Source organism: Physella acuta, unplaced genomic scaffold (assembly GCF_028476545.2).
Source record: "Physella acuta isolate Inbredline_101_S28 unplaced genomic scaffold, ASM2847654v3 ptg000483l, whole genome shotgun sequence".
Taxonomy (NCBI): domain Eukaryota; kingdom Metazoa; phylum Mollusca; class Gastropoda; family Physidae; genus Physella; species Physella acuta.
The window spans coordinates 114,232-128,144 of NW_026732002.1; the positions used below are offsets into that span (position 1 = coordinate 114,232).

A 13,913-nucleotide genomic window follows, 5' to 3' on the forward strand; every position below is an offset into this window, starting at 1 on the left:
GTTATTTTCTGCCAGATAAATATCATAAAATGAAAGTTTAATTTGAGATAGATCTTCGCTAGGTTTAGAAATAAAATTGGCCTAGAAAAAGTTTGTAATTTTAGAAATTCATTTATCTTTAGCTAAAATTTCTTATGGCGATATGGTCATTATCTGTTTTAGATATATTACGGTTCAATCTGATCTGTTAAACGATGATAAATCTGACCTGAGTCGTTTATTTATGATGCGTCAATGTGGCATTCTTGCTAACCAAATTTGCCGAAATGGTAACTAAAATAGTCTGGTCATTTGATTGCAAATTTTAATAACAAGAAAAGTAACTTGTTTTCTGATCAGCGTAAAGAATAAGTTTACTCTCATTACTGTTGTATAAGTTGTATTGATTGATCGTTGAGATCTAGAATTCTAGGTCTAGATCTAGATCTAATCTAAAAATCTAGTCAGTTGTTTTAATTTTTAGGCTTTTTCTCAGTAACTTAGATCTAGAATCTCTAGGTCTAGATCTAGATCTAGATCTAGATCTAGATCTAGAAACTAGAAAAGTATCTTAACTGAGTTTTTAACTCTTAACTTAAAGTTTATTATTACATTATTAGTATTAGGCCTAATTAACTAATTATTTAATTATACTTTATATAATATATATAGAATCTCTAGTAAGTTTATAGGCCTAGGCCTAATTATTATAAATTTAGATATAAATCTTTCTTCTAAATCTACTCTAGTCTTAGTCTAGGATCATCTAGACTTAGACTAGTAGATTCTAGATTCTAGAATCTACTAGTCTAGATCTATCTTTCTAATACTTAACTTTAAAAACTTACTTTACCAGTCTTTACTAAATTTAGATACTAGATCTAGAATCTAGATCTAGAGTTAGACTAGATCTAATCTAGCTTCTTCTAGAAGAGTAGTCTCTGAGTGAGTGAGTAGTAATCAGATCTAATCTAGATTTTTTTCTAGGACACTAAGGACAGTCTTGAATTTATGGAGTTTGCCATTTCGTAATAATAGTAGTTAGTAGTTAGTTAAGTAATAAGTTAGTAGTTAGTTACTAGATCTAGGTCTAGTTACTAGTTAGGACTAGCTAGTCCATAGTCATAAGTCATAGGCCTAATCAAAGAGCACTTATTATACTTTAGGGCAAGGCCTAAATCTTTAAATTTAATTATCCAATACAAATTTTAACGAAGTGACTACTCCGAAAAAGATTTTTGCGCAGTGACCTATGGCTAGGGTTAGGGTTAGGGATAGGGTTAGAGCTAGGGTTAGGGATAGGATTAGAGATAGGATGAGGGATAGGGTTAGGGTTCTGCGGTTGTAAACACACATGCGCAGTACCATCGAAAACATCGCTGTGATGGAAAGTCGTAGTTGCTCTCCATTGCGCATGCATATCTTTTTCCGGCTAGCATCTGCCAAATTTTAAAGCATCAGCATCTTTATCTTATGTATATTTTCCCCAGCTGGCAAGTGTTTGAATCTTGTCCAGCAAAGATGAGTAGCAGTTCTGACAGAGTAGAAGAAAAGTTAACTAGGGACAGCTGGATGAAACAGTTAATGAGTCAACATGTTGGACGAGCAGACATGAATAAGCTGATAATGAATTATCTGGTTACAGGTTGGTTGATGCATAAACATTATTTATATTGCCTCATCTACCTGAGAACAAATATGTTGTCTTTATTTCTGTGACCATTTCAAATGAAATTTAGTTCTTTGCCCAAGAGCCTTTATTTTCCCTAATTGTATCATTGTCAAGAACTATCAGAGCTGCATGTGCCATATCAACTTCTTAAAATTGATTTAAACTTGACCTCTACAGCTCTATTGGCTGTCCCCAAAATTCATCAGCTTAATCCATCATTATGTTATAAAAAACAGGGAAAAAGATTGGAGCCTGTCACCTATAAAAAAAATATACCCCACTCTTTAGATATCCTTTTGTACTCGATTGGGGAGGTAGAGTTGACCTGTTTCATATTCATGAAGGGATAGTGTTGTCAGTTCCATGTCTAACCACCTCAACTTTCCCTATTGATGCTGGCCCATCCCACTAGCATCCCCAATCCTTATCACCACAATGCTGCCCCTCTGATGTTGACATTCCATATACTGCCAACACACCTCTTTAACTCATACACACACCCTGTATGTAGTTAAAATAATTTTGTTTAAATTTAATTTGTTTATGACATTGTGAATTCCTGAATGCTAATTAATTATATGCTTTACTGTAAGAACTGCATTAAAACTTTTTTGTCCCACCATCAATAAACTGTGAAGACCTTAGAAAAGCCTCATATTTCTCAATGATCTCAATACATTTTTATTTTAATCTTAAAACTTTTAGATCCCTGTAATTTATAAAATTCTTTGATTACAAAGATTAAAAGTATCTACAATATACTCCTCCACAACTTCCAATATTTTAACTGTACATAGACTGATCAACTTGATTCTCTATTCCTCCACAACTTCCAATATTTTAACTGTACATAGACTGATCAACTTGCTTCTCTATTCCTCCACAACTTCCAATATTTTAACTGTACATAGACTGATCAACTTGCTTCTCTATTCCTCCACAACTTCCAATATTTTAACTGTACATAGACTGATCAACTTGCTTCTCTATTCCTCCACAACTTCCAATATTTTAACTGTACATAGACTGATCAACTTCTCTATTCCTCCGCAACTTCCAATATTTTAACTGTACATAGACTCATCAACTTGCTTCTCTATTCCTCCACAACTTCCAATATTTTAACTGTACATAGACTGATCAACTTGCTTCTCTATTCCTCCACAACTTCCAATATTTTAACTGTACATAGACTGATCAACTTGCTTCTGTATTCCTCCACAACTTCCAATATTTTAACTGTACATAGACTGATCAACTTGCTTCTCTATTCCTCCTACAGAGGGCTTCAAAGAGGCAGCTGAAAAATTCAGTGCTGAGTCTGGAGTAACACCTACTGTTAACCTGGATAGCTTGGATGACAGAATCCGCATCCGTCAAGCTATTCTTGAGGGCAGGGTTATGGAAGCCATTGCTATCATAAACTCCTTGTACCCAGAACTTCTGGACAACGACAGATATTTATTTTTCAGACTCCAGGTAGCCTATAGATGCATAGTTTTCATCATAACTGAAAAAAATTTATGTTATAATATGATAATGTGAACTATTACAAAAACCCCATTATATATTCATATTTTGTTAGTTTCTAGAGTTTGGTTTAATTTTTTTTTTTTAGTCCTTAGATGTGTGTGAGTGTTTTTAGACCTAAATTTCTGTAACTGATGTTGTTTCCCACTTTAACAGCAGCAGCAGTTGATAGAGCTGATCAAGAAGAAAGACCTGGAGAAGGCCTTGAACTACGCCCAGAGCAGGCTGTCTGAGAGGGTGGAGGAGAACCCAAATGTTTTGCCTGAGCTAGAAAAAACATTAGCACTACTGGCATTTGACAACCCAGAACATTCCCCATTTGGTGAACTGCTGCACCCCTCACAAAGGCAAAAGGTCAATAATATTATTTTAATAGAAAGGGACATAACTGGAGAAATATATTTTCATCATAGAAGTGATGGTCCTAAATGTCCACAGTTTTGTAGTATTTTCATTAAAACTAATTGAGATGTCAAAGTAATTAAGGGCTTTTTAGTACTTGTATGACAGAACTGATTTATGTTAAAGGATAAATCAATAAAGTATACACTATCTACAGGTAGATAAATGACAATTAACTAATTAGCTAGGCCAAGTACTGTAATAAATGAGAGAAAACTATTACAACAAAAAAAAAACATAAATAGGCCATCACTAAATGAAGTCCAGTGTATAAAGGTTGTTGTATATCATGAGAATATAAGCTAGCTGTGTATTACATCTAGGCATGGCTGTTTGTGCTCAATTTTACAGCCATTGTTTTAACTATAATGAACACCTTAGGTGGCCAGTGAAGTGAATGCTGCCATCTTGGAAACTGATGCAACTCCACGTCTTGCTAATCTCCTTAAACTGCTGTTGTGGGCTCAGGAAGAACTGGACAAAAGGAAGGTTAGACTTGGTTTCAGAACACCTAAATAGTTAATAGTTACATTGGCAGTTATAGTTTTATAGCACTTCAACATTTAACCATCATTTCATTGGCAGTTACACTGTTGTAGAATACATTAACAATCAATACAGTCCAGTATTTTAACTGAGATTATAATGTTGGTTGTAGTGAAGTTGCCATTTATTTTAGTAATATATAACTTGTATATAAATAAATTGTGTCTAATGTCTGTCTGGTACAATTCGTCCACATAATTTATTGTGTCTAATGTCTGTCTCAGGTACCACATAATTTATTGTTGCTAATGTCTGTCTCAGGTACCACATAATTTATTGTTGCCAATGTCTGTCTCAGGTACCACATAATTTATTGTTGCCAATGTCTGTCTCAGGTACCACATAATTTATTGTTGCCAATGTCTGTCTCAGGTACCACATAATTTATTGTGTCTAATGTCTGTCTCAGGTACCACATAATTTATTGTTGCCAATGTCTGTCTCAGGTACCACATAATTTATTGTTGCCAATGTCTGTCTCAGGTACCACATAATTTATTGTTGCCAATGTCTGTCTCAGGTACCACATAATTTATTGTGTAATGTCTGTCTCAGGTACCACATAATTTATTGTGTCTAATGTCTGTCTCAGGTACCACATAATTTATTGTTGCCAATGTCTGTCTCAGGTACCACATAATTTATTGTGTCTAATGTCTGTCTCAGGTACCACATAATTTATTGTGTCTAATGTCTGTCTCAGGTACCACATAATTTATTGTGTCTATTGTCTGTCTCAGGTACCACATAATTTATTGTTGCTAATGTCTGTCTCAGGTACCACATAATTTATTGTTGCTAATGTCTGTCTCAGGTACCACATAATTTATTGTTGCTAATGTCTGTCTCAGGTACCACATAATTTATTGTTGCTAATGTCTGTCTCAGGTACCACATAATTTATTGTTGCTAATGTCTGTCTCAGGTACCACATAATTTATTGTTGCTAATGTCTGTCTCAGGTACCACATAATTTATTGTTGCTAATGTCTGTCTCAGGTACCACATAATTTATTGTTGCTAATGTCTGTCTCAGGTACCACATAATTTATTGTTGCTAATGTCTGTCTCAGGTACCACATAATTTATTGTTGCTAATGTCTGTCTCAGGTACCACATAATTTATTGTTGCTAATGTCTGTCTCAGGTACCACATAATTTATTGTTGCTAATGTCTGTCTCAGGTACCACATAATTTATTGTTGCTAATGTCTGTCTCAGGTACCATTTGCCCACATAATTTATTGTTGCTAATGTCTGTCTCAGATACCACATAATTTATTGTTGCTAATGTCTGTCTCAGGTACCACATAATTTATTGTTGCTAATGTCTGTCTCAGGTACCACATAATTTATTGTTGCTAATGTCTGTCTCAGGTACCACATAATTTATTGTTGCTAATGTCTGTCTCAGGTACCACATAATTTATTGTTGCTAATGTCTGTCTCAGGTACCACATAATTTATTGTTGCTAATGTCTGTCTCAGGTACCACATAATTTATTGTTGCTAATGTCTGTCTCAGGTACCACATAATTTATTGTTGCTAATGTCTGTCTCAGGTACCACATAATTTATTGTTGCTAATGTCTGTCTCAGGTACCACATAATTTATTGTTGCTAATGTCTGTCTCAGGTACCACATAATTTATTGTTGCTAATGTCTGTCTCAGGTACCACATAATTTATTGTTGCTAATGTCTGTCTCAGGTACCATTTCCTCACATGATCAACATCTCTGAAGGGACCATAGAGGACATTTAGACACAGGATAGCCAGAAGTGCTGTAAACCATCCATTTCTATGGCCACCACTACTGTAAACCTTCACTTGTACATAAAATATTTATTTTGTAACAGTTGTTTATTTTTACCTCTAACTGAAAGTCATTTATTTGTGACTAGTGCAGCCTCCCTGTACTGTGCACCTCACAACATGTCAGTTCAATCAACAGATTAATTTATGAATGGTCCAACAAGTTCCTTTAAATTAAATCCAGCTAAATAGTCTTACCAGAATGAGTGTATAGTGCACTTTGAATTACACCATAACTGACGCACTAATATTAATGTGTGTAGTTCAGACACACTATAATTAATGTGTGTAGTTGACGTTTTTTCTGTTTTGCTGGATCTCTTAGGCAGTATTTAGATTGGTTGAAGGTTGGCTAATGTAGGCATTTTTGGTTAAATTACAGCTAGTGTTGGCATTTGTGTACTTGCCATCCTGAAGAATTATGTGTGTTTTTAAAGTTTTTGATTCAAAAGTTGGACCCTCTGCTAATACAATGGTCAACTTTTGGTCGAGCAGGCTCTAATACTTGGCCCTCTTGAGGGTAATTGTTTCAGTCACTGTCACACTAGGTGGGCTAAACCTGACTTGATGACTGAGATATAATAACAAAGTCATATTTTATATTGGTTTTTATCAAGAATACAAAGTGGAAAAACAGAGCTAGAAATGTACTTTACAATCACAACACTGAGTTCCTGCTCTGTAAAGTGAAATAAGATTAGCCTACCATTATTTTTCTCTATTAACAAACCAAACACTTAACACCACCTGTACATTTTTATGCCTAGAATAAAGGTTGCCTTTCTGGCTACCGAAGTTCTGGCTGCAAAAAGTCAATAATTCTTTGACTGAAGTCTCTTCAAGAGAATGAAAGTAGAAAATTTTACATTTAAAATTTTTGTATCACTTAGGATATGTTCTGTAAATACATTGAGGTGTTGTATTTAACATTTCTCCATTTCAGTGTGTATGTTTGCATTTTTCTGAAGGTCTGCTTGTGTTTGCTGGTGTATTGGATGTGTGAGTGGGAATGCAATTTGATTCTTATGTTGAAGGATTTTCTTATTTGCAAATTACAATAAATTGATTTCTCCATTTCTTGAAATATTTGTTTGTTTTGAAGGTAGCCCTTACCTAGTGTGTACCAATTGTACCTGTAGTAGTTAGGATAGAAGGGACAGTAAGGTTATTACCAGTGGCGTAGCGAGGTCGGGTGTCACCCGGTGCGGTCCGCATCCCCGCCCCCTCCCCTCGCTACACCCCTGGTTATCACTATGCCCAGGCACAAATAATCTAGAACTTTAGAACTTTTTTCTGTTGTAGGTGTTTGCTAAAAATTTTTTTTGTAAGTCTGATAATAAATGTATGGTTTTTAATATTAATAACAATTCATTAAATAATAATTAAGGTATGTAATTAGGACTAATAAGATCTAGTCTGGTGTTAAATGTCCAATGAGAATAGTCTTGCGTTCATTGAATATTTTTAAATTGTGTGCGTTCTTATTAAAAACAATGTAATTATAAAAACTTACTGTGAGGTTTTGTCAGACTTTACTAAAGATTTTGGATGTTTTTCTAATTTTTAGTAACAGAACAAAATTTAAAAAAAAAAACTCTGAAACAATTTTGTTTTTTGGCAAAGTTTTGTATATAAATTACACAAAGTGAAGTTTAGAGAAGATCATGGCATTTCTGTACAGCCAATCAGTGCTTGTCTTACAAAAGTGAAACTACTGGTTATAATTTAGGCTTCGTGAAAATAAATCCATAATCATATCTCAGACATCGTTAAAAGTTAATTTCATTACATTTTTATTGATTTAGCCCTTATGGTTTTTTTAATTATTAAATTATCTTGATTTTATAAAAATATACGAAAATATACTAATATCAAAGCCATTGTAGATTCATATTACTAGTTTCTGCCAAATTTATGGTTCTATTGATTAAAAAAAATAAAAAATTAGCAGCTTTAAAATAATCAACTACTAGATTTAGTTGTAGATCTACAATCAGTTTCCTTGCTTCTGGGGGGGGGGGGGGGCGGTTTCCCGAACATAGTGGAATTTATATAGGAAATATATATTTTTTACAGTGCCCACCCCCTCCCCGGCGAAGTCTGACAGAAACGCTGACGACAATCTAAATAAATAATGCTAAACGGAATATTGGATAAGGGGTCATCCATAAATGACATCACGCTTTTTTTGACGTTTTTTACCTCCCCTCCGTCACACGTCGTCACAAAAAGCCAGACCCCCCCCCCTAAAATGACGTCACACCTCAGCCTACAACCTCCCCCCCCCCCCTCAAAATTGCAGTTGAATTTTTTTTTTAAACATCGATATTTTTCCAAAATCTTGACTGAAATATGTCAAAATAGAGTATTTTAATCAATTCCTATTATAATTTATTAAAACTGTTTTCTAAAACGCTAAATAACGTCTAAAATTCGTTTTCTAGCATTTCTTATCTATAAAGCAAAAGTGTGACGTCGCACCATCTGAACCCCCCTCCCCCTCATCACACATCGTCACAAAATTAGCGACCCCCCTCCCCCCTACGAGTGTTACGTCATTTATGGACGACCCCTAAGCAAAACAGAACTTAACATAACACATGGATATAGGTCTAATTAAAATTTTAATAATTAAAATTTAATAAATCGAATGATTTCGACTAGATGCTAGCTGTAGTAAAAATAATTACGAAATAAAAACGTGCATTTAGATCAGGGGTCTCCAAACTACGGCCCGCGGGCCGGATGCGGCCCGCGATATTCTCTCATCCGGCCCGCGGAGATCTTTTTGTCCAAGGAAAAAACGTTTGTTCGTGATGGCTGAGGAACTTTGCCCAGAAAAATCAAAGACATGCCTGGAAGAAACTGGCCCCCGAACTGAAATTTAATAGTCAATGCGGCCCTCGGACTGAAAAGTTTTGAGACCCCTGATTTAGATTTTACTGTGGAATTTACATTAAATTTTAACGAAAATTAGTTTGTGGTTTTAAATTTTTTTAAAAGTAGCGGTAGTGACTTCCCTTGACACAGCCGATGAGTTCGTTCCCTCAACTTTTCTGAAGAGAAGATCGAAGACACGCCCATTGAGCACGAAGGCCAAAAACAAGAAAGAGCCTTGCAGTAAACAAAACACCACGAAGATATATTTCAGGACTGCTTCGTGAATAAAAGAGTTGAGGAGATTCAAGAGCCAGAAGAAGCCCATGGCTGTAGACAGCTTGACCGCTATGACGTAGGTAGGCAGCCCAGATTTTTTCTTGCCCAGAGTTTTTGCTCGCTGCGCAGATCTGTGTATGCCGGCGACCGTCGCGAAGAAGCAGACGATATTGATGACGTAGGAGACGGCGAAGGGTGTGATAGAGAAGACGATGACCGACCAGGGTGGGCCGGCAAACCAGATGCAGTCTTTCTGACCGTAGCGGGGGTAGCTCGGGTCCTTGGAAGTTGCTGCAGAAATGTGCACGTCTTGGGTACTGACGTCACCCTGCGCGTCGTCTGCTTCCGTGTGAGTTAGGTCAAGGACGAGTGCCGTGCTGACTATGAAGGTCGAGCTGCCCCACACAACACAGCTGTATCTTAAATAGGTCACGTGATCAGACATAATTACAAACAGTTTACTGGACCCGAAGGTCAAGGCCATGTTCAAAGCAAACGCCGACGTCCAACCGAACTGCGCCAGAACTATCACGTGGTCCAGGACAGCCAACACGCGACACAGCATCTCCCCGTGGATACCAGTAGTGCTGAGCATCTGGAAGAGAAAGGTCAAGGCCATGGTCGCCGCCAGGCTTGCCGTCAGCTTACCTGGCAGGTTACGTAACTGTGGGAACCTGCAGTAGACCAGCAGGAGGGAGACGAGCAGCAGAGTGGACACGCCCCCTACGGCTAGATGGATGGTCATCAGCGGGTCATCGTCCGACTCCCATCCGGCGAACCGGAAGTCTGTGCACACCAAAACACGGTCTTTGAGAAGCTTGTAGAACTGTCGCGAGTAGGATTTGTCTGAGAGCACGTGGTACAGCTCCGTGCCGTTGAGTTTTGTTTCGTTCAGCGGGTAGGCCACGACGGAGCAGTTTTTATCGAACAGTTCCTCGGGCTGTTGGCAGACGTGGATGACGAAGCTAAAGATGGCGGAGGCTGAGTTGATCATTATTTCCAGACCAACATGACGCAGGGGGTACAGCAGGGTGTGTGTCGATGTGTTGACCATCGTGTACACGACGCCGTCCTTGTCCAGCAGCTTCACGTCTGTGTAGCTCATCAGCACACCGCCATCTTGGCACTCGCCATGTTTGTCGTCCGCCATGTTGGTTAGGAAGAGTCGCGAGGAGAAAGCATTTAAGTTTAACTTCAGAAACTGGTTGACGTATTTCCGTATCTCCCTAAAAAAGTCTACGGTCAGCTTACACTGGCCGACACACACGACTGACCCGGTTAGCGTGGGTTTCTCCGCGGAGTCCTCGGTGCACGGGAATTTAGTCTGGTTGGCCACCACAGGTGTCGCTGTGCCCGTGTTTGGGTTGGCCACCGCAGGTGTCGCTGTGCCCGTGTTTGGGTTGGCCACCACAGGTGTCGCTGTGCCCGTGTTTGGGTTGGCCAACACAGGTGTCGCTGTGCCAGCTGTCCCCGTGGTCGTGTGGTTGGCCACCACAGGTGTCGCTGTGCCAGCTGTCCCCGTGGTCGTGTGGTTGGTGTGGACGTTTATGGTGACATTGGACAAGATCCAGCCAGACTCACTAGGACCTAACTCATATTCCAGGTCCTCACACAACTGGGGGCGAGAAAGATTCATGAAAAGGTGGAGCGTTTGCCAGGTACTGGGGAAGAGCTGAGTCGTGCCGGCGATGACGACAGGTGCTGTATGCAGCAAACAGACGCCGTGACGTGGCTGCTCCCCGTAGCTGCAGACTAGATCCTGGCACCGGCCTGATGCTGGGTCTAACACCTGGGAGTCTCTACACCCAAGTGTCTTCGACGGGTCGTTGGAGTCGGTGCCGAACATGTTGAGAATCCCACCCCACAGCTGGACGGGTATGTTGGAAGACAAGCACTCGTCTCGCAAGACACCGGACCGGCGATAGATGTCCGGGGACAGGCAGTTCTGGCAGTGGTGGTTTTTAAAGCCGAGGGTGGGGAAGAAGTAGCTCTGGCACAGGAGTTTCTCCTCCCTGCTGCAAGAACTGGTCTCAAGCTGGGTCAGCTCGACCTCAGTCAGCTGGGTGTCCGGGAGGCAGGCCCGGGGAGGGGGGAGGTGTTTGGGGGGCTTGAAGGTGATGTAGCACTGACTGGAATCGCCGAGTTGTGCTACCAACAGCCGGCACCCCGCCACGCCCATGTCTACCGTCCACGTGACTGTCTCGCCCACACCGTGACACGAGGCGCAGTGAACGTTGAGAAACACGACCGTCATCTCACCCACGTGACCACTCACGGGCAAAATGGCCGGTTGTTCGCAGAGGTGTTTGGTGCTGAGATCTCGGACAGTCTCGGGACATCGCGAGACTACCCAGAGACTCTGGGGCTCCTGCGGCACCAGGCGCACACACTCGACGTACCTGGCCATGAAACCCACACCGTCCTTCACATTGGCCACCTGACCGAGCTTGTCCTCTATCAGCGCGACAGTCTCCCAGGTGTGAGTCATGTTAAAACACTTGCCAAACGTGTCGGCGCAGCAGTCGCCATAAGCTATACAGTCCATGTCGCAGGAACAAACCCTCCCCTGCGCGCGGTCAGCCGTGCAGACCCATGGCTCAGGGCTGTTGGTGCTGAACTCATCTGAGCAGAACAGCTGTCTGCTGCACCTGTCTGGTGTGTCTGGTGTGTCTGGTGTGTCCGACTGACCCTCGCTGGATCGCACCGATAGCATACTTAGAGTGAGTACCAACGCAGGAGCCACAGGGAGAAGACATTTGAAAAGACACATCTTCACACGCATAATCCAAGACTTGAACGGGAGACTGAACTGTAGACAGAGTAAGATTAATCACGTGATTTTAGTATGTAACGTTTGAAATTTCCGTGGAATAAAATTCTGTTCTTTGACTTACAATAAATTTTAAACCCTAGTTCTTCACATGCCTCTACATTCTACCCAGGCACCACCCATACAGAATCCAACCTTGTGGGTGAAGTGTTATAGAGTTGACACGTCAAGGGGAGATCACTCACATTGTTTAGTTACCCCGTCAACCAATAGAAACCAATGTTGTATAGCAACCGCTGCTTTGTACCGTGTTATCTCCCTTCTCTAGCCCGCCCAAACATTGGGCAATCAGCGCCATCACAATGGAATCAAAGTTGCCAGATAAAAGTTAGCCCACGTGGATGATGCACAAAGCCAAACATGAACTCTAGCGCTGTGTTTACATTGTGTTGAACTAATATCATCCACTTATATCAAAGATTCTCGTATTGGAGCTTATTACAAACATTTACCTCAGAGCTTTGGCAGTCTGGTGGGTCATTGAGTTAAATTCTTTGAACTTTAAATCACCCAAACAACAGCGTGATGGAACTTAATGGCACTGACCGCCATTTTACCTCGGCACGCAAAGGGTGGACGTGTGCAAATAAAGATGAAACTTAACACAAAAATTGAAATGTTAGCAGAATATAAACCAGAGGCGTAGCGACACCTTCATGTTCAACGGTCCAACGCCCCCCCCCCTTCCCAGCTACACCGATGGAATTAATTTACATTGCATCTGATTAAATGAAACAGCGAACCCAATGAAACAGGGGTCCCAATGAATTAGGGGTCCAATAAAAGGGCTCTATACAACAGCGGGCCTAATGAAACAGGGGCCCAATACAAAAGGGCTCAATGAAACATGGGCCCAATACAAAAGGGCTCAATGAAACATGGGTCCAATACAAAAGGGCTCAATGAAACATGGGCCCAATACAAAAGGGCTCAATGAAACATGGGCCCAATACAAAAGGGCTCAATGAAACATGGGTCCAATACAAAAGGGCTCAATGAAACAGTGCACCCATTGAAACAGGGGTCCAATGGCTCAATGAAAGAGTGCACCCATTGAAACAGGGGTCCAATGGTTCAATGAAACAGTGCACCCATTGAAACAGGGGTCCAATGGTTCAATGAAACAGTGCACCCATTGAAACAGGGGTCCAATGCTTCAATGAAAGAGTGCACCCATTGAAACAGGGGTCCAATGGTTCAATGAAACAGTGCACCCATTGAAACAGGGGTCCAATGGTTCAATGAAACAGTGCACCCATTGAAACAGGGGTCCAATGGTTCAATGAAACAGTGCACCCATTGAAACATGGGTCCAATGGTTCAATGAAAGAGTGCACCCATTGAAACAGGGGTCCAATGGTTCAATCAATGAAACAGTGCACCCATTGAAACAGGGTCCAATGGTTCAATGAAACAGTGCACCCATTGAAACAGGGTCCAATGGTTCAATGAAACAGTGCACCCATTGAAACAGGGGTCCAATGGTTCAATGAAACACACGTCCTACTGAAGTAGTGTTCCAATAAAAAAGGCTCTATGAATTAGACGTTTCACCCCGTTTAGTTCCGCCTTTGATGTTGTCGAATTTGACTGGATATTATCCTAAACGTTTCCAAATAACGGTATTGATGTCGACCAAAGAATGAAATATCGACCTATGGACCTTGTTTAAGTTTCACTGAGGTCTGCTAATTACTTTTCAAACATATTTTTTTGCCCTGGATCTCAATTTCTCCGATTTTGATTTAAAACATGTTTGATATTTAACGACAATGTATTTATTCGATAAACAGAAAGCTGTTAGCACTTATAAGTACACAGTCAGTGGTTAGTAGTGACTTTCCAGGGTTTCGTAGTGACTTTACAGGGTTTCGTAGTGACTTTACAGGGTTTCGTAGTGACTTTACAGGGGCTCGTAATGACATTCTAGGGGTTCTTACTGACATTCCAGGGTTTCGTAGTGACTTTACAGGGTTTCGTAGT

General features: G+C 40.3%; 1 protein-coding gene across 4 annotated transcripts; it reads left to right on the top strand.

The window, feature by feature from the left end:
- Window positions 1-210: 210 nt before the first annotated feature.
- On the top strand, window positions 211-7,022 carry LOC131944153 (glucose-induced degradation protein 8-B homolog). Of its 4 annotated transcripts, none has more exons than XM_059304674.1 (6): window positions 211-269; window positions 1,470-1,624; window positions 2,934-3,130; window positions 3,338-3,535; window positions 3,965-4,072; window positions 5,840-7,022. In XM_059304674.1, exons 2-6 carry the CDS (start codon window positions 1,501-1,503, stop codon window positions 5,891-5,893), a joined length of 681 nt encoding a protein of 226 aa, XP_059160657.1. In that variant the 5' UTR covers window positions 211-269; window positions 1,470-1,500; the 3' UTR covers window positions 5,894-7,022. The 4 variants fall into 4 exon arrangements, with proteins under 4 accessions (XP_059160657.1, XP_059160656.1, XP_059160654.1 ...); XM_059304673.1 differs by having other exon boundaries at window positions 253-319; XM_059304671.1 differs by having other exon boundaries at window positions 257-340.
- The last annotated feature ends 6,891 nt before the right edge of the window (window positions 7,023-13,913 follow it).

Coding starts and splice junctions, on each gene's coding strand:
- LOC131944153 (XM_059304674.1), top strand. CDS start 1,501: ATGAGTAGCAGTTCTGACAGAGTAGAAGAAAAGTTAACTAGGGACAGC. Junction 1,625..2,933: donor AATGAATTATCTGGTTACAG/GTTGGTTGATGC, acceptor TTCCTCCTACAG/AGGGCTTCAAAGAGGCAGCT. Junction 3,131..3,337: donor ATTTATTTTTCAGACTCCAG/GTAGCCTATAGA, acceptor CCACTTTAACAG/CAGCAGCAGTTGATAGAGCT.